The sequence below is a fragment of the Schistocerca americana genome, chromosome 1, assembly GCF_021461395.2.
Source record: "Schistocerca americana isolate TAMUIC-IGC-003095 chromosome 1, iqSchAmer2.1, whole genome shotgun sequence".
NCBI lineage: Eukaryota > Metazoa > Arthropoda > Insecta > Orthoptera > Acrididae > Schistocerca > Schistocerca americana.
The window spans coordinates 840,600,737-840,619,246 of record NC_060119.1 but is presented as its reverse complement, the minus strand read 5'-3'; the positions used below and the strand labels follow the sequence as shown (position 1 = coordinate 840,619,246).

At 38.6% G+C, this 18,510-nt stretch overlaps 1 protein-coding gene across 1 annotated transcript in view; it reads right to left on the bottom strand.

Moving 5' to 3' along the window:
• Positions 1 to 234: 234 nt before the first annotated feature.
• LOC124613240 (transcription initiation factor TFIID subunit 2) overlaps positions 235 to 18,510 on the bottom strand; it is a 116,167-nt gene continuing 97,891 nt past the window's right edge. Inside the window, exons 18-19 of the mRNA XM_047141921.1 lie at positions 3,103 to 3,339; positions 235 to 730 (exon numbers count right to left, since the gene is read on the bottom strand). Coding sequence (XP_046997877.1) covers positions 440 to 730; positions 3,103 to 3,339 — 528 coding nt within the window. The 3' untranslated portion in view covers positions 235 to 439. The remainder of the gene's footprint in view (positions 731 to 3,102; positions 3,340 to 18,510) is intronic.

The window sequence follows — 18,510 nt, the reverse complement described above, 5'->3', positions numbered from 1 at the left end:
TACTTTTTTAAAAAAGTGTTTAACTCTTCAGATGCAAAACCAATATGACTGCTCATAACGGTGAGGGAGAATGGTTTAACTGTGAGATGTTTATAGCTGTTACATTCAATTCAGCTTCTGAAAAACAACTCACTTTGTTTACTGAGTTCTGTCTGCAACCACAACTTCAGCAGAAAGGTTACTATGATAATCCTGATATGCAAGTTATAAAACTTGCAACTATAATTACTAGTCATCTAGATAAAATTCTGTTTATTCAGTACGTACAATAACAAACAAAAAAAGAAACGCTGCATCTTATACAGTTACAGTCCAAAACTTTGGTACTAAAAGAATTCTTACATTTGCTTTAGACGCCTGGAGACACCTCTTTACAACTGTGAGACAAAGAGAAACATAGATTGCAAATCAGAGCTGTATAAATGTAAATATTATGCTTTTAGAAGGTGAATTCACGTGATGCTGATGCAGAAGGACTGGGACTTGAACTTCCTGAACTTAGTGTCTCTTCTTTAACTTTCAGTTTGCTAGGTTCTTTCTTTTCTTTGGAATCCTTTTCTTTTTCCTTTTCTTTTTCCTTATCCTTATCCTTATCTTTGTCTTTGTCTTTCTCCTTGTCTTTGTCCTTATCTTTATCTTTATCTTTATCCTTCTCTTTTCCATGTTTATGATCATGTTTGTGTTTATGTTTATGCTTATGCTTTTTCTTGTCTTTCTTCTTCTTCTTAAGCTGAAACAGAAATGCCATGTAAAGAAAAAGATTACATAAAAATAATGTCATGTTTGAGTGTCCATATTTATTTGAAACACACACTCCAAGTTGACTACATCAAGGGCATGGCTACCTGTCACTTCTTGTCTATAGAAATATGTTTATTTCCTCACACACTCTTCAATCTTGAGCTATTTAAATGTAATATTTTCTCAAGATGTGTACAAGGCTGATTAAGTGCTAATTTATGTGATATATATGGAATGTGGCTGTGGGCTGAAATCTAACCCACATGTAATGATGTATTCCCAATAGTCAACATTTCTACAAATATAAATCCATTACTGGGCAGTCAAAATGGAATGTAAATAATTCAAGGAGTAAAGGTAACAACTCACTGAACTGTAGAGGTGTTGAGTCACTGAAAGGCATGTAAACAAGATTAAGAACTTAGCTAAATCTTACACGAAATCTTTTATGAACTAAAGCACACACACGCACACATACATGCACACGTGCATGTGCAAATTCACACACACACACACACACACACACACACACACACACATTTCTTCTCACCTTACAGACAACATGCACTTACACGCACCTAATTTTATGAGCTGTGTATGATTTTCACAAACTTAACTTACATTCTTCTCCACCACCCATATGTAGTATCATTTCAATATCAATTTCAAGAAAGCCAGGACATGGCAATGACTAGTAGCAGCTGTACCAACAACCATCTGTCATGAAATCTCTAAACTTTTTTATTGTTTGCTGCTATTATTTTTGAAACTGATGATGCCTAATGACTCAGGTTCTAAAATCTTCTAGTAGTACTGCAGCTTCAATTCACAATTTTTTTCCTCCAAAAATGCAAGTATAGAAAGTATTTTATAAATGTCTGAATGTCATATAGCAGACAGCAAAGTAATATGTGCAAATAGTGTACTTTTAAGTGTTCAGTCAAGTTGTTGTTTCCATTGTATGCACAATAGTTGGTGACTGACCCAGTCACCTTCTTCAGTTACTGCCAGTTTTGCTTTTAAGTGTACTCACTGCCTGGACTGCCTTTGTTAATTTGAAACCTTTGCCCTATTTATTAGGTTTTCTGATGCCTTTGTTCTGACAGACTCATTAATTACAGTGTCCCTGAAACTTGTCATCTGCACCACAATGCTGATCTTGTCATACAGTATTTCTTGATTATATTCAAGGCACTGCTCGGCTGTTGACCTGCTTCATTGTTTTAGATTGTTGTGTCACTGATGTTCCTTCCATCTCTCCTAGGCTGTTCTAATAGTCTACCCATGTACAACACCCTACACTCGCATTGAATGCCTGCTGCCCAAGTTACCAGCTATGTAAACAAAGGTGATCATATTGTGTGCCAAATGGCAATCCATGCCATCAGGCCATGTGCTAAGCTTATACGATGATGATGCATGTAACCTGGCAACATTCCTTCTCCTCAGGACTTCCACACAGCGATATGCCCATCATGATGATGCACACTGACCCAGGCTTGACAGAAATGACTAGACGTGTCCAGTGCTGTCACTGGCTGTTGCTGGTGCACCAAGGAAAGCTATGAGGATGGTAGCCATGCTGACAATCCCTGGTGCTCCAGGTTTCACCACACTGTTCATGTAGATACTTGTCTTGCTGCAAAATGACGCCATTTCCTAAATCAAGGTATGTATTGTGGCTGTAAGATCCTGCACAGCCAAGTGAACAAATCTGTCCTGTTGAGAACTAACTGTGTGCAGCAATTGAGATTCAGGTTGCCATTGAGTATGGCCCTCCTGAATCCACTGGATTCCATATGTGTGTGATAGTCTGGCAGCCTTCCCAATGCAAGCAGCAATGATATAATTTTAACCACAGTGCTGATAAGCCATGACCCTACTACTGTCAAATCCATCATATGCTGAGAAAAGTTTTTATTTCTGACAGGAGGCATAAAGCACTACCAAACAACATGCAACCATGTGGTATACTTCATGCCAATATGACGTTTCTTGCGTGTCACCTTCATGGTGTTGCAGTTTTAATTGCCAGCACTGTAATATGAGTTGCGGGCCTCCCTCTCCCTTCCAGCTCAAATTCTAGGTACGCTCTAAGTTATGGATGTGAACTTAACACCAATCCTATCAGTGTTTTCCTTAGACACTTTTTAAGTTCCCCTCAGAAGTTCTGTTAACCTATTTTCTCCTCCACAATTCCTCTGCCTATTGCCAGTAATACTTGGGCACTTTAGTATTTTTCAATTACAATTTATCAAAAACCAGACTGTTTTCTAAGACATATTGTTGCATTTATCAAACCAATGTGAGCTCCTCTCTCTCATGACAGTTTTACATACATGTAGAATAGCTGACACATACCTTAGACACAGCATCTGATTTATGATGCTTGCTTTCACCTTCTGTTCCCTCCTTCCGGAACATCCCTGGTTCAAATCCAACTGGTCCTTGGGTTCCCATGATGCCAGGAAGAGATTGTGAGTTATCTGAGAAATATTCTGTTTTCACTTCTCCTTCTTGGACTGAATCTTGCCCCGGTGCTGGCACTGATGCTCTAGATGTACCAGGTACTGGAGCATTTGGTACCGGTGTCGACTCCTGCTCAAAGATAAAGTGGTATTTCAGAAATAAACAAAGTAATAAAAACAATCACATAACGGGAGTCACATATCTTATGGAATAATGTTCTTGGGCAGCGTACCTACAGTAAATGAAGTGTTTACTCAGCAAAAATGAGCACTACAAATAGTGTGTGAAACAGATAACCATACAACATGCAAAAGCTTTTTCTTAAAAATCTTGGAATTCTTGCACTCACTTTCCAATAACTTACTCCTTAATGGTTTTTGCCGCAGATGACAAAAATCAGTTTCAGCTGAACTGTGATACATAAAGTCACAATAAAAGACAAAAATAATTTTCATGTAGACTTCACTTCTTTGTCTAGGTTCAGGATGGAATTACGTACTTATGGGAAGGTATTCAAGAACCTCCTGTCAAACATTAAGCAATAAACTGCCAATCTCTACAAATTAAAAACATATTACATTGGCAATTCTTTTCTACAAATTATTTTAATATTTAAATTCAGAGGTTTAAAAATTCTTTTAGCTACACAGCAAGTAGCAGTATTCACTGTGAACCTGTATGATAAGTAGTAATGTGCTGTGAATATGACTGTATTTGCAGATGTAGGTGTAGGTGTATATCTTCTTTCAAGAGTACCATTGTAATCAAGTAAATATGAAGCCACTAATAGCAGGTAAACTCCAGCTATATACATTGCCTGACGAAAAATATTGATGCACCCAGAAGGGGAGCAGGTAACAAAATGAAACTTTGAGAGTTCAAGAGATGATACGGTTTTTGATTTTATTTCAATGATTATAAATATTGAGCCAAATTTACAGAGAACTTGGCAATATGAGCCCATTATCACTGTAATGTTCCGACCCCTCTTGCCTGGGTGCATTCACTGATTCAGTTGGGAAGGGTATCATAAAGCTGTTGTATCCTGCCCTGAGGCAAGGTGGCCTAGAATCCTGAATGATGGTATTGGGATGGAGATGACGACTGATCTGGTCCCACACGTGTTCTACTGGGGACAGATCTGGGAATTTTGCCAGCTATGGGAGCACTTCCACATGGAGGTAGTTTATGGAGACACGGTCCTTGTGGAGACATGCACTGTACTGTTGGAAAATGGCACTATGATACTGTCACAGAAGAGACAACACATGAGGAGCCAGCGTGCCCGTGGCACAGCATTGTGCTGTCAGAGTTCTCTCAATGACCACTAGCCATGATCTGAAGTCTACTCGATGGCTCCCCACACAAGGACACCAAGTGTAACACTGCTGTGCCTCTCAAAAAATTTGAAGAATAGGACCTCTCCTCAGTTCACCGCCATACTTGTTGGCAACGGTCATCTGGCTAGTGCAGAACTGTGATTCCCCACTGAATGATATTGACTTCATTCATCAATAGTTCATGCCTTCCTGTCAAAGCACCACTCCAAACACAGCCATTTCTGTTGGGTTATTGGAAGCTTATCCATGGGACAATAATAACCTAATCTTGCTTCTTCTAGTCTCTGACCAATGGTATCGGATGACAAAGAACGTTACAGGGAGTCCATTTCTTGTTCTCGATGGCAGGCATATGTCGAACGAGTTTCGAAATTCTTGGTGCACAATACAGCGATCCTCCCTTGGAATGGTCAAACATGGTAGAACAGAAATTTGACAACGAGTAAGCCTGCTCTGTTGTTTCCATGCATTTCACCATCAGGCCACTGTCACATCTGAATGCCCCACAAATCTGGATATTGCATAATTCGATCAGCCAGCCAAATGGAGACCCAAGGCCTCTTTCAAATACTGTCAGGTGCTGATAACTCTGTCTCACACAAGTACACAGCATTTCCATATCCTTCACAGTGATCACTCCAGATCTGACGCCATTCGTGCCTCTTATGTCCTACAAAGCCTAGTAACAACACTAAACATGAACAACAGTAATGTACTCTGGTAGCCGTCCTACTTTTCACTGAGAATTGCAACTCTAAATCATTTACACACCCACTGATGGTGTGTATGTGTATGAAGTTATGTTGACCATGTCTTCTGGGTGCTTAATTTCTTTTGCTGGGCAGCATAATACAATAGAAGAAGCAGGAGATTTATTTCTAATTTATTCGGTTAAATTTAGATAGCATAAGCATGAACAGCATAGTACTAAACACTGACTCACGCTACCCTATTTTACACAAATCCGGAATTATGTGATTCATATGTTTGAGTGTCGCACACCTCTATTCCCCCACTCCGGCCACAAAGTGATCAGTTTACGACAGGTTCAGACACGCTTTGAGCAGACTCATCTTATCCACGGAACTGGTGTCATTGATAGGTTCTATGTCATTCAAACTAAGCGAATTAATTCATTTGCCTCAAACAAGAAAAGAAAATCATTCTCTTTGGAATGTAAACTTAATATTATCAAAGAATTTGATGCAAAAATTAAAATCTGTGAATTGACAAAGAAGTTTGATCTAATGGAATCAAAAATCAGAACAGTTATAAAAGGCAATGAAAAAAATCTCAAAGCTGTGAAAATTGCTCAGTCATGGAATTCAAGTATCATTCATAAATGTCATGTTATTATCATGCAGATGGAAACAATGTTAAAATTATGGTGTGATAATCAAGTAAGAATGAAAAAGTGTCCTGATCAGAATATGGTGTGTTCTCACAGTAAGCTAATTTTTGAGGGACTGAAAGAAGAAGCTGAGAAGGCAGCCAAAGATGTCCAGGAACACTTTCAATTATTTATTGCGCAAGAACAAAACATTGTACAGATGACACACATATTGCATTTTGAAGAAAAACTCAAAGTTTTTTTTACAAACATTCGATATGTGAACCATGAGTGACCCGGCAGACGTCAATACGATAATCGAGTTCTTGTCACACCTGTCCCAGCATGGCATCATTGACTCTGGCAGTCGCTTCCTGTACTCTCTCCTGGAGCTCTGCAAAATCATGTGGTGGAGGCGGTACATGCACCAGTTTTTTAATGTGTCCCCACAGAAAAAAGTCACACGGAGTGAGAATTGGTGATTGCGATGGCCATTTAATGAAACAGCTGTCCCCTTATGTAGCACGGCCGATCCATTGACACGGCAACTCTGTGTTCAGGTACCCACGAACTTCATAATGAAAATTAGGTGGAGCCCCATCCTGCTGAAAGATGGACGGAGAGTCCGATTGCATTTGAGGCATCAGCCATTGCTGCAACATGTCTAAGTAGGAATATCCAGTGACAGTGCTCTTGGCGAATAAGAATGGCCCGTACAGTTATCGACGTGACAAGGCAAGAAAAATATTTACCTTTGGGGAATCACACTCAAATTCAATGGATTCGTGTGGATGCTTTATACCCCAGATTTGACAATTAAGCCTGTTCACTTTCCCATTAATGTGAAAAGTGGCTTTGTCGCTAAAAATTAAGTGATCAACAATGCCATCACCATCCCTATTCAGTTGCTGCAACTACAAACAAAACACAAGACACTTGTCTTTGTCGTCATCACTGAGCTGCTGCACAAGCTGCAATTTGAATGGTTTCATAGACAGCTTCTGTTGTAGGACTTTCCACACTATCATTGGAGCCATTTTGAGTTCGCAGGATGCACAACACACTGATTTCTTTGGACTCCTTATGAATGTCTCTCTTACATGCTCCACAATCATTTCACTCACACTGGGATGTCCGTTTTTCTTTGCCAGGCACTAGCAACCAATCATAACAAATTTGTTGTGCTGGTGGTAAATGGCCTTCCTTGTTGGTGGCTTCCTATCGTACTTGGTTCTAAACATCTGTTGAACAGCTGGAGCACACCTGTTTTTGTTGAACTCCAACATACAGAAAGCTCGCTCCACACCTGAACTCACCATGTTTGCAACTAGCGCTGACTATCGGCAAATTACCAAACTACACTGTGGCGGTATACAAAAAAAGAAAAACTTGCAGGATTTCTCCTGAAAATGTATGATATCTGTACAATGTTTGGTTCTTGTGCAATAAATAATTGAAAGTGTTCCCAGACTTTATGTACATCCTGTACTTAAAGCTAGTAATCATTGGTTTAGCCAGTTCAAAAGTCGTCATAACTGGCAGAGCATCACAGAAGGTAGAGAGGTGGCCAGCACTGATAAACAGACTGCATTGCTATACCTAGAAAAACTCACAGCAGTGACAGAAGAAAGTGGCTATATGAACCAAACCATATTCAACTTAGATGAAACTTGTCTGTTCTGGAAGAAGCTGCCTAAAAGAACTTTTATCATGCCTGAAGAGAAAAACTTTCCAGATTTTAAAGCTAGCTGAGAGCAATGGATGGTGAGAATGCAGCTAGTGATTGTAAATCAAAACCCCTCTTAGTTTATCACTCAGAAAATCCAAGAGCTTTAAAAAATAAATCTAAATCTGAGTTGCCCTGCCCTCCGTCTAACTCCTCGCTGCACCTAGCTGCCCTATCCTCTCTCCACCTTGTCCCTGTACACTCCCATAAGCAGCACTTTACAGTCCCCCACCCCCCATAAGCAGCACTTTACAGTCCCCGACCCCTACCATTCCGTCCCTTCCCCTCCCTGCCACTATCTCCTCCTTACCCCCACCACCCAGAATGCTTCACTCACCATGTGCAGGTGCTCACAATCTGGCCTCAGCAAGCAGGTTGCATCCGGTAGCAAAAATACAACTTTTACACATAGGTCAAAATTAGAGTAACGGGAGGATGATATGGTGCATTGTTGATTAATAGCATTACTTTAAATGGGATTTGTTTTAATTGGCAATAACTTTCAACTTCACATATGAAGGGTTGTCCAAATGAATGATCAGAAAGAGAAGCTGACAACCAGAAATGGAAGTCAAAGACTAGGTCTTGGGTGACAGCTTCTCCTTCTGAGCATTGGTTTCATCATTACTTCATATCGGAAGACAAACATTATCGCCAATTAAAACAAATCCCATGTAAAATGATGCTGCTACACAGCAAAACATCAGGTCATCTTCCCGTTACTCTAATTTTGACCCATGTATGAAAGTTGTATTTTTGTCCCTTGATACAGTGGAAGAGGATGCAGATGAAGAAGAAATGGGAGATAGGATACTGCGTGAAGAGTTTGACAGAGCACTGAAAGACCTGAGTCGAAACAAGGCCCCTGGGTGTAGACAACATTCCATCAGAACTACTGACAGCCTTGGGAGAGCCAGTCCTGAAAAACTCTACCATCTGGTGAGCAATACATATGAGACAGTCGAAATACCCTCAGACTTCAAGAAGAATATAATAATTCCAATCCCAAAGAAAGTAGCTGTTGACAGATGCAAAAATTATCGAACTATCAGTTTAATAAGTCACGGCTGTAAAATACTAATGCGAATTCTTTACAGACGAATGGAAAAACTAGTAGAAACCAACCTTGGGGAAGATCAGTTAGGATTCCGTAGAAATATTGGAACACGTGAGGCAATGCTGACCCTACGACTTATCTTAGAAGCTAGATTAAGGAAAGGCAAACCTACATTTCTAGCGTTTGTAGACTTAGAGAAAACGTTTGATAATGGTGACTGGAATACTCTCTTTCAAATTCTGAAGGTGGCTGGGGTAAAATACAGGGAGTGAAAGGCTATTTACAATTTGTACAGAAACCAGATGGCAGTTATAAGAGTCGAGGGGCATGAAAGGGAGGCAGTGGTTGGGAAGGGAGTGAGACAAGAGTTGTAGCCCCTCCCCGATTTTATTCAATTTGTATATTGAGCAAGTGGTAAAGGAAACATGAGAAAAATTCGGAGTAGGTATTAAAATCCATGGAGAAGAAATAAAAACTTTGAGGTTCGCCATTGAGACTGTAATTCTGTCAGAGACAGCCACGGACTTGGAAGAGCAGTTGAATGGAATAGACAGTGTCTTGAAAGGAGGATATAAGATGAACACCAACAAAAGCAAAACGAGGATAATGGAATTTAGTCTAATCAAGTTGGGTGATGCTCAGGGAATTAGATTAGGAAATGAGACACTTAAAGTAGTAAAGGAGTTTTGCTATCTGGGGAGCAAAATAACTGATGATGGTCAAGGTAGAGAGGATATAAAATGTAGACTGGCAATGGCAAGGAAAGTGTTTCTGAAGAAGCGAAATTTGTTAAGATCGAGTATAGATTTAAGTGTCAGGAAGCCGTTTCTGAAAGTATTTGTATGGAGTCTAGCCATGTATGGAAGTGATATGTGTACGATAAATAGTTTGGACAAGAAGAGAATAGAAGCTTTCAAAATGTGGTGCTACAGAAGAAAGCTGAAGATTAGATGGGTAGATCACATAACTAATGAGGAGGTACTGAACAGGATTGGGGAGAAGAGAAGTTTGTGGCACAACTTGACTAGAAGGGATCGGTTGGTAGGACATGTTCTGAGGCATCAAGGGATCACCAATTTAATATTGGAGGGCAGCATGGAGGGTAAAAATCGAAGGGGGAGACCAAGAGATGAATACACTAAGCAGATTCAGAAGGATGTAGGTTGCAGTAGTTACTGGGAGATGAAGAAGCTTGCACAGGATAGAGTAGCATGGAGAGCTGCATCAAACCAGTCTCAGGACTGAAGACCACAACAACAACGATACAACCAGCTTGCTTCAAACGATGGATCAGGGAGTCATTATAACATTTACAGTTTACTACAGATGATGGTTTGAACATCTATATGAAGCTTTGAGATAAAACAATGAGCTCTGTGTTAAAGGCTTTTGGAAGCAATTCAATATTGTAGACACTCTGAGAATTATTGGAAATCTTGGAATGAAATTTCACAAATAACTTTAAATAGTGACTGTAAAAAACTGTGTTCATATTTTTTCACCAATGAAAATCAGGGGAAATCAGCACCAAATCCAAATTTATAATGTGATTGAAGAAGTGGTCAATCTTGCAGAGACAAATTTAGAGTACGGTGATGACGTTCAAGAACTGCTGGAATCACATAATCGGGAGTTGACAAATGATAAGCTTATAGAAATGCATGAGCAAGGGCAAAACACTAAACAATCTACTACTTTGGACCCAGTTCAATAATCAGAAGATCAAATGATGGTTGCAAACTTGACAAGGGGCCTTGGTTAAATTGCAAATAGGTTACAAATTTTAAACAAAATAGACTCCAATGAAAAGCAAATTTCTGCTAAAAAATGGGGAATAAAAATATTTGTTAGCATGCCATGAGGAAATTTTGCAAGGAAAGAAAACAAAATTCTCATCAGATGAGACTTAGATTTTATGGACCTACACTTTTATACTCTTATTTCATTTACATTCATCTTATAACCTCTTTGGAAGGCACTACCCAGTATCTTCAACTGATCTTTCAAGTGCATAATAAATTCATTTTATATTGTTGCAATGTATAATACTGCACTGTAATATAATTTGTTGTAATGTTGAACTTTTTATTAAACATTTTTCTTTTACAGTATACTGTTTTTTTTGGTATCTGGTCCCAACTGAACATAATTTGTATGTATTTATATGCAAAATTGGACCCCCATTTACATCCCACCTATTACATAAGTGTGGGGTATTCCTGTACATAAATTTCTTGTCTTCTGTTCATGTATACCCCGACAAGTTCCATATCTCTGGAGGTTCTCCTTTGTAATGGGCTCTATGGAACACAAAGAATGAATGACTTGCTGAGGACCCATAAACTAAAAACAAACACTCTGAATGAATGAATGAAAGAGAATAAAAAGGTTATTATACATTGTTTAACCATTGTTTTCTGAAATCTGTTCAAGCACAACAGTAGGAGAGATTTGAAAAATGAATTACAGTTCAGAGAGGAAACAAAAACTTTGCAATTTTCTGATAACATACTTCTGGCTGAGATACAAAAGCACTTGAAAGCTCAGTTGAACATACTGGGTAGAGCCTTGGAAAGAGGTTATAAGATGAATAAAAATAAAATAAGAGTGTTTAGAGAGTAGCTAAATAAAGTCAGATGATAATGGGGAATAGATGCAGAATTGGTGGGTGAGTTTTGCTATTTGGGCAGCAAAATAACTGACCACAGAAGTAATGAGGATGTAAAATGCAGCGTGGCAATAGCAAGAACATATTTTCTAAAAAATATAAATTTAAGTGGCTTTTCTGACAGTACAGTGGAACTTCGTTTAATGAGCACCTCCCATAATGTGCAGTTCGCGTAACAGCCAAAACAAATTGAAAAAAAAAAAAAGAGACTCACTTAACAATCGATGTTTTGCATAATGAGTGACAATAATTTAGTGTTACGTCACCAGCCGTTCGCATGTGGCAGGGGAAACATTCAACAATATGAACACCTTTCATAATCGGCAGCAGCATCGTACAATGCCTTTAGCATGTACTGCAGTCTGGGTATAGCACTGTTTCCCCTACCATGTTAGTGCAGCTTGTCGTCCCACATTTTTCTAAACTTGTGTTTACACAGTGTTTTTTTTGTGCTAATTTTAATAACCTTCATAGAAATGTCCCTGAAGATAAAGCCAGAAGATAACCATAAGAGAAAGAAAATGATCTTAGAATTGAAAGTAAAATGATTGAAAAACACATATGTGGTGTGAGCATTGCACATACAATCGGTCTTCATCAACTATTTGAATTATCTTCAAGAACAAGAACAAGATTAAGGAGACAGATGCTTCAAAGGGAGTGACAAGAGTATCTAAACACCGGTTCTGTACTCTGGATGATGTCGAAAGGTTGCTCTTTATATGGACAATTGCAAAGGAATTGCAAGGCGACACTATTAATGAAAACATTATTTGTGAGAAGGCGAGAATGATTTTTGCCAACCTTTTTAAGAAGACACCTGGATCATCAATGGATGAAGTGTGTGTTTAAGTGAGGTCGTGGGTGGTTCGAGAAGTTGAAAAGAAGAACCGGCATCCACAGCATTGAGAGGCACGACAAAGCAGCCATGTCCAACACAAATGGGGCAGAGAACTTCATCAGCACCTTCAAGATGCTTGTAGATTCTGGTAGTTTTTAATTGTGATCAGACAGGTCTATACCGGTAAAAGATGCCGAAGCGTACCTTTGTAACAGTAGAGGAGAATGTGTTGTCCAGTCACAAGCCAATGAAAGACTGTGTCACATTCCTATTCTGTGGCAATTCAAGTGGCGATTTGAGCATGAAAGCACTGCTTGTTTACCAGTCAAAAACTCCATGACCCTCCAAGAAGCATAAAGGCCAGAAGAGCAGGTTAAATGTGATGTGGAGGTCCATCAACAAGGGTTGGGTGACACGGGATCTTTTTTGTGATTGGATCAATGAAGTGGTCCTTTGGCAAAAAAATATTTGATGGAGATGGATCTGCCACTCCATGTCTTGCTTGTTATGGATAACACTCCTGCCCATTCTCCAGGTCTATATGACCACCTCATTGTAGAATTTCAATTCATCAAGATCGAATTTCAGCCTCCCAAAACCATTCCATTATTCCAGTCTAAGGACCAGCAGATTATTTCAAACTGTAAGAAGCTCTACTCCAAACAACAAGATTGTGTCTTTGGGCATGAGCATTGGACTACAAGTGGATAACAATGATACTGATGAGCTTGTGGAAGATCACAGCCAAGAAATGACCACTGAATAGCTTATGGTGTTCCAATGTGTTTCACAGCAGCAAGTTGTGGACAGGAGTTCTTCAGGGGGGAGGAGGGTGGGAGGAGCAGGAGCAGGAGCAGGAGCAGGAGGAGGCAGTAACAGCAAAGCAGCAATCTTCTGATGCAATATGAGAAATGCTGAAAGCTTGGGAATCAGCTGCACCATACATTCAAAATAATCACCTCCAATAAAGCAGTGGCTACAGGCACTACAAATTTATCTGACAATAATGCTGTGTTGCATGTTCAAGAGGTGTTGGTAGAAACAAATGACTAGAGATAGCTTCCTAGTAAAAAAGAATTAGTTATGTACCCTGAATAATAAATTACATGATAATGTATGTATAACTTTCTTTGAATGAATGTCATAAATCAGATAAAACTTTCAGTACTTTGTCCACGTGAACCACATTATTAACGACTGCTTCACACTATGTGTAAGATTCTGGAACAAATTATGCTCGTCATGCAAGGTTCCACCGTATTTTTCTATGTTGTTGAGGTATGTGGAAGTGAAACATGAATAATAAACAGTACGGACAGAAAGAGAACAGAAGCTTTCAAACTTGACTAAAAGAATGGCTTCATTGATAGGGCACACCCTGAAGCATCACGGAATAGTTAATTTGGTAACAGAGAGAAGTTGAAAATTGTACAGGAGGGGCAGTGCTTCCTTATAAAACTTCTTGCACAGGCTGCTAACAAAGTAACATCAGACGTCTGTTTTGTTTGGTGTTATGCACAAATCTGAGGTGAATTTTTGAAAGAAAGAACACAGAAAAAATATAACCGTATAAAACATTTTGGAAGGCTTATTCCAACAATTTTTTTTATAAATACTTTACAAACATTCAATGTAGCCACACTTGGTGTTGTTATACATATCTAATGGTGACTAACTTCATCTCATATGTGGATATATTATAACTTACCACAACTATAGCAACAGTAAGGTGGTTAGGCTATGTGGAAAATGGTTATTTATAGTCATTATATTATTTACTGAGCTAAATAGGTCACATTTGATGCTATTATTAACCCACAATAGTATTCTACAGTAAAAGTATACGTGATATTTTATGATTTCTCACCATGATCGGATGGACTGCATGCCTCACTAAAACAAATAACAAAGCCATAGATGCAACCACATGAGATGGATATCTGTTGAGAGGCCTGGCGAACATGTGGTTCCTGAATAGGGACAGCTGACTTTTCAGTAGCTGTAGGCGCGCAACACTCTGGATAATTGACTGATGTGGGGCCTTGTAATATTCGGACAACATGACCTTGCAATGTTGTTGCTGTGAATGGGTGAAAGAAGCAGAAACTACAGCTATTCTATTTTCTTATAACACATATCTCTGCATGGTTTAATGATGATGGTATCCTTCTGGATAAAATGTTCTGCAGGAAAATAGTCTTCATTCTGATCTTCAAGCATGGACAACTCAAAAACATGTTGTCATCAGGAAGAAAAAATTTGATGTTTTCGGTATTATTGGGGGGAAAGTTAGCTCCCTTAATTGGTTAGGAAGGTTACAAAATTTAAAAACAGAAACGGATAAGGTGAAGTTTGATATAATGAGAATTACCAAGAGTGTGTTGGCAGGAACAACAAGACTTATGGACACACGAGTACAGATTTACCCACACAAAATCAAACAGGAGTAAGTCAAATAATTGGAAAAATAAATATTAATGTGTACAACCTACTATTAACAGCATAGTGGGGGCATTATGGTAGCAGAGACAGATACAAAGCCAATGACTACCACAGTAATAGATTCACATAATACTACCTCTGCAGATGATGAAAAGGTTGAAAGAATGTATTATGATACAAAATATTCAGATCATTAAAGGAGATGAAAATCTGTGATGAGCAATTGGAATTCAATAGTAGAAAGGTAAAAATAGGAGAAGAACATGGACTAGGGTGAGTGTTATGGGCTTCACTCTGATGACTGGTTTGGTGCAGCTCTACATGCTACTCTATCGTGTGCAAGTCTCTCCATCTTTGAATAACTATGCAACTTACATCCTTCTGAATCTGCTTACTGTATTCATCTCTTGGCCCCCCTCTACAATTTTTACCCCTCACACTTTCCTCTAATACTAAATTGATGATCCCTTGATTTCTCAGAATGTGTCCTACGAACTAATTCCTCCTCCTAGTCAGGTTGTGCCACAAATTTCTTTTCTCCCCAATCCTGTTTACTACCTCCCCATTAGTTATGTGACCTACCACCTCATCTTCAGCATTCTTCTGTAGCACTACATTTCAAAAGCTACTATTCTTCTTTTGTGTAAGCTGTTTATCATTCATGTTTCACTTCCATGCATGGCTGCACTCCATATAAATACTTTCAGGGAAGACTTCCTACAACTTGTATCTATTTTTCTTGCCATTGCCAGTCTACATTTTATATCCTCTCTACTTTGGCCATCATCAGTTGTTTTTCTGCCCAATTAACAAAAATCATCTACTACTTTAAGTGTTTTGACTCCTAATCTAATTCCCTCAGCATCACCTGATTTGATTTGACTACATTCCATTACCATTGTTTTGCTTTTGTTGATTTTCATCTTACATCCTCCTTTCAAAACAGTGTCCATTCTGTTCAACTGCTCTTCCAAGTCCTTTGCTGTGTCTGACAGAATTACAATGTCATCGGCTAACCTCAAAATTTTTATTTCTTCTCCCTAAACTTTAAAATTCCTACTTCAAATTCTTCTTTTCTTTCCTTCACTGCTTCCTCAATATACATCAATGCTAGGCTACAACACTGTCTCACCCCCCTTCTCAACCACTGCTTCCCCTTCACACCCCTCGATTCTCATAATTGCTGTCTGGTTTCTGTAAAAGTTGTAAATAGTCTTTCACTCACTGTATTTTATCCCTGCTATCTTCAGAATTTCAAAAAGAGTATTCCATTCAACACTGTCAAAACCTTTCACTGAGCCTACAAATGCTAGAGATGACAGATTACCTTTTCTTGACCTATCTTCTGTTGTTGTTGTGGTCTTCAGTCCTGAGACTGGTTTGATGCAGCTCTCCATGCTACTCTATCCTGTGCAAACTTCTTCATCTCCTGGTAACTACTGCAACCTACATCCTTCTGAATTTGCTTAGTGTATTCATCTCTTGGTCTCCCTCTGCGATTTTTACCTTCCACGCTGCCCTCCAATACTAAATTGGTGATCCCTTGAGGCCTCAGAACATGTCCTACCAACCGATCCCTTCTTCTAGTTAAGTTGTGCCACAAACTTCTCTTCTCCCCAATCCTATTCAATACCTCTTCATTAGTTATGTGATCTACCCATCTAATCTTCAGCATTCTTCTGTAGCACCACATTTCAAAAGCTTCTATTCTCTTCTTATCCAAACTATTTGTCGTCCATGTTTAACTTCCATACATGGCTACACTCCATACAAATACTTTCAGAAACGGCTTCCTGACACTTAAATCTATACTCGATGTTAACTAATTTCTCTTCTTCAGAAACGCTTTCCTTGCCATTGCCAGTCTACATTTTATAACCTCTCTACGTCGACCATCATCAGTTATTTTGCTCCCCAGATAGCAGAACTCATTTACTAATTTAAGTGTCTCATTTCCTAATCTAATTTTCTCAGCATCACCCGACTACAATCCATTATCCTCATTTTGCTTTTGTTTATGTTCATCTTATATCCTCCTTTCAAGACACTATCCATTCCGTTCAACTGATCTTCCAAATCCTTTGCTGTCTCTGACAGAATTACAATGTCATCGGTGGACCTCAAAGTTTTTATTTCTTCTCCATGGATTTTAATACCTACTCCAAATTTTTCTTTTGTTTCCTTCACTGCTTGCTCAATATACAGATTGAATAACATCGAGGAGAGGCTACAACCCTGTCTCACTCCCTTCCCAACCACTGCTTGCCTTTCGTGTCCCTCGACTCTTATAACTGCCATCTGGTTTCTGTAAAAATTGTAAATAGCCTTTCGCTCCCTGTATTTTACCCCTGCCACCTTCAGAATTAGAAATAGAGTATGCCAGTCAACGTTGTCAAAAGCTTTCTCTAAGTTTACAAATGCTAGAAACGTAGGTTTGCCTTTCCTTAATCTAGCTCTAACATGAGTCATAGGGTCAGTATTGCCTCAAGTGTTCCAATATTTCTACGGAATCCAAACTGATCTTCCCTGAGGTCGGCTTCTACCAGTTTTTCCATTCGTCTGTAAAGAATTTGCGTTAGTATTTTCTAAGATAAGTATTTCCTTATGTGTATAAGTATTACCTTATGTGTTCCTACATTTCTCTGGAATACAAACTGATGTCACCCAAGCTTGGTTTCTGCCAGTTTTCCCATTTTTCTTTAAAGAATTCATGTTAGTATTTTGCAACCGTGATTTACTAAATTGACAGTTTGGTAATATTCACACCTGTCATCACCTGCTTTCTTTGAAACTGGAATTACTAAATTCTTTTTGAAGTCTGAGTAAAGGGTAAACAAATGAAAAGGGAAAGTGCCTGGTAGAATTTTGCACATAGCACAGTTTAATCATGATTAAGACTGGGTTGAAGAATTATGAAAGAAGATTGTCTATGAGGAAAAGGTTGGATATACCAAAAGATTTCCGACAGATTATAAAAGAGTAAGACAGAGGATTCAATACAACATCTACAGTACAGAACATTTCCACTGGTAAATGTGGACTATGACCATAGTTTATTGGTTATGAACTGCAGATTGAAACTGAAGAAGTTTCAGAAAGTTAGGAAATTGGGGAGATGGGATCCAGATAAGTTAAAAGAACAGAAGTTGTATGCAGTTCAGTTTAAGCACTAGACAATGATTTACTAGAACAAGGAACAGGAGAACAATGCAAGACAGATGGGTAGCTTTGAGGGATGAAATAGTGAAGGTTGTAGAGAATCAAATATGTAAAAGGACAACAGCCAGTAAAAGTCTTAGATAACACATGGTAAACTGAATTTAAGTACAAAAAGTAGAAATACAAAAACACAGCAAATGAAGCAAGAAATGGGAATAAAGACATCTAAAAGAAGAGATTGGCAGGAACTACAAAATGTCACAACAGTTAAGGCTAGCAAAGAAATACAAATTTGTAGAAGAATGAATGACCCAAGGGAAGTTAGATGCTGCCTGCAGGAAAATTAAAGAAAATTTTGGGGAAAAAGATGTATCTGTATGAACATTAAGAGGGCAGATGGCAAGCCAGCAGCAGTGAAGAAGTGAAGGATGAAAGTGGAAATAATGAACATATAGAAGAGCTACACAAAGGAAATGAACTTGAAGACAACATTATGTAAACAAAAAAGAAAGTAAATGAAGGTGAGATAAGAGATCCGATGTTATGAGAAGAATTTAACAGAGCACTTAAGTTTTAAGCTGAAAAAAAAGGCACCTGGAACAGAAGACATTGTCTCAGAATCAGTAAGATTCCTGGTAAAAATAATCCACCTAGTATGCAAAATATATAAGCAAGGTGAAATATCATCACACTTCAAGAGGAATGTAATAATTCCAGTTTCAAAGAAAGCAGGTGCT